The sequence below is a fragment of the Choloepus didactylus genome, chromosome 8, assembly GCF_015220235.1.
Source record: "Choloepus didactylus isolate mChoDid1 chromosome 8, mChoDid1.pri, whole genome shotgun sequence".
Lineage (NCBI taxonomy): Eukaryota > Metazoa > Chordata > Mammalia > Pilosa > Megalonychidae > Choloepus > Choloepus didactylus.
The window spans coordinates 79368009-79370174 of NC_051314.1; the positions used below are offsets into that span (position 1 = coordinate 79368009).

The 2166-nt window shown below is 35.4% G+C and overlaps 1 protein-coding gene across 1 annotated transcript; it reads right to left on the minus strand.

Moving 5' to 3' along the window:
* Positions 1–843: 843 nt before the first annotated feature.
* On the minus strand, positions 844–1818 carry LOC119542749 (olfactory receptor 6C6-like). Its single transcript, XM_037847416.1, has one exon. The coding sequence runs from the start codon at positions 1813–1815 to the stop codon at positions 844–846; it is 972 nt and encodes a 323-aa protein (XP_037703344.1). The 5' UTR covers positions 1816–1818.
* Positions 1819–2166: the final 348 nt, after the last annotated feature.

The window sequence follows — 2166 nt, forward strand, 5'->3', positions numbered from 1 at the left end:
ATTGATTGCATGCTATTGTATACCAGATATACTTTGATAAAATTAAGAAAATGGGTAAGTGCAGGATAAGGAAATTTGCATTCTGCAAATTCTTTTAAATATATGGGAAAATCACACATCCAAGATATAAATTAATTATGTTTTAAATTTCTATCATGTGTTACAACATTTGTAGGCTTAAGAGAATATAAAGCAATTTAAGCAACTAGAAAAAAGCTTGGAGCTGAAATGTTTCTTCCCAAAACAAAAACTGACAACGTACACAAGTACCGCATTTTTAATTATTATAACTATCTGGATGAAACTTCTTCAAGGTACATTCCTCATTCCTTTGCCTATTTTATACCTCTGGTTACATCAGTCTTGCAACTTTTTTTACTTGTTCATATTCAAGGTTCACTATAAGTGATGGTTCCTATTGGAAGGCTGCTTTGATCTTCAAACTTAACCAGATTCTTTTTCCCTTTTCTATCATAATATTAATTACATAGTATAATAATTATCAGGTTCTTTGATACAATTGTAGCAATGTAAACTTATTAAAAGCAGACACAATTAGAAATACATATATATATTTAAAACTATATATTTATGTATTTATGTAAATATTAAGTAATTAAATAATATATCTAGCAGGTTTCATTTTTAAATAGTATTCAGTACATAAAACTGAATCATTTGTAAGAAGATATATTTCTGTTCATCATTGACATCTTGTATTCTGGGTTGAAAGAGGCAATAAACTGAGTAGGAAGGTCTACTCAGAAAGGAGGAGGGTGAGGAAAGAAGAGGGCAGAAGTGACATCATCTGACTAACACAACAGGGGTCTGGATTCAGGTATCTCATTCAATAGCATTGTTTGTTAAAAATTTTGCCTCATTCTTTTGAAGACAGCACAATCTTTGAAGCATGCCACTAAGGGCTTCTTTCACCTGCTGGTTCCTTAGGGTGTAAATGAAGGGATTCAGTAAAGGAGCAACAGAGGTATTGAGCACAGCTACACCTTTTGTTAAAGTCACCCTTTCCTTTGCTGATGGTTTCATGTACATAAAGATACAACTCCCATAAGTAATAGAGACGACAACCATGTGTGAGGAACAGGTGGAGAAGGCCTTTGCTTGTTGTTGAGTGAAAGGGAATTTTAGAATGGTTTTGATGATGTACGTGTAGGAGAGGACCACTAACAACAACGTGACCACCAGTGTTATCACGGCTAAGGCAAAAGCCAACAATTCAATGACACGAGTGTCTGTGCAAGAGATCTGGAGGATAGGAGAAGAGTCACATAGGAAGTGGTCAATAGTTCTGGAGGCACAGAAATCCAATTTCAGTCCCCAAACCAAAGGGGGAAAGACGAATAGGAATCCAGTTACCCAAGAGCTGAGTACAAGTTGGTAGCAGACTTTACTGTTCATGATGATTGGGTAATGCAGCGGTTTGCAGATGGCCACATAGCGGTCGTAAGACATGGCAGCCAGAAGGTAAAATTCTGTAACTCCTAATAAAAGAAAAAAGAATAATTGAGTTGCACAACCATTATAGGTAATTGTTTTGTCTCCAGTCAGAATGGTTATCAAGAATCGTGGTATCCCCACTGTTGTGAATAAAATTTCCAAGAAGGAGAAATTTCGGAGGAAGAAGTACATTGGAGTCTTGAGGCGTGGATCCAGCAGAGTGAGCAGGATGATGATGAAGTTCCCCATCAGGCTTAACATGTAGTTGAGAAGGAAAAAGAGGAAAATTACAATTTGCAGCCGAGGGTCTTCTGTCAGTCCAAGCAGAATAAACTCTGTCTCCATTGATTGGTTCTTCATTTTCCTTTTGTCCTGTCAAATATAAAGAAAATAAAAACTACTCTTATACATAAGAAGCTTTTTATTTTCATTCTCAACCACAGAGATATCCATATTTTCAAAACTTACGTGCAAATATTTTTGTCAATCAACTTAGAGTTCAAAATAAACATGTCCTCAAATTCACCCACCATCTTTTTAAAAATGTTGACAGATCCTTCCCTCTTCTAGACTTGGATAAATTCCATTTACTACCTAACAGGGAATTTAATGCTGTTTGAAATTTAGTGTAGCAATTGTTTATTTCTCATCTCGCAAGGAGATACCAGATAGCTATTTAAATAGACCACATTTTCTGATAGCTGACTAATT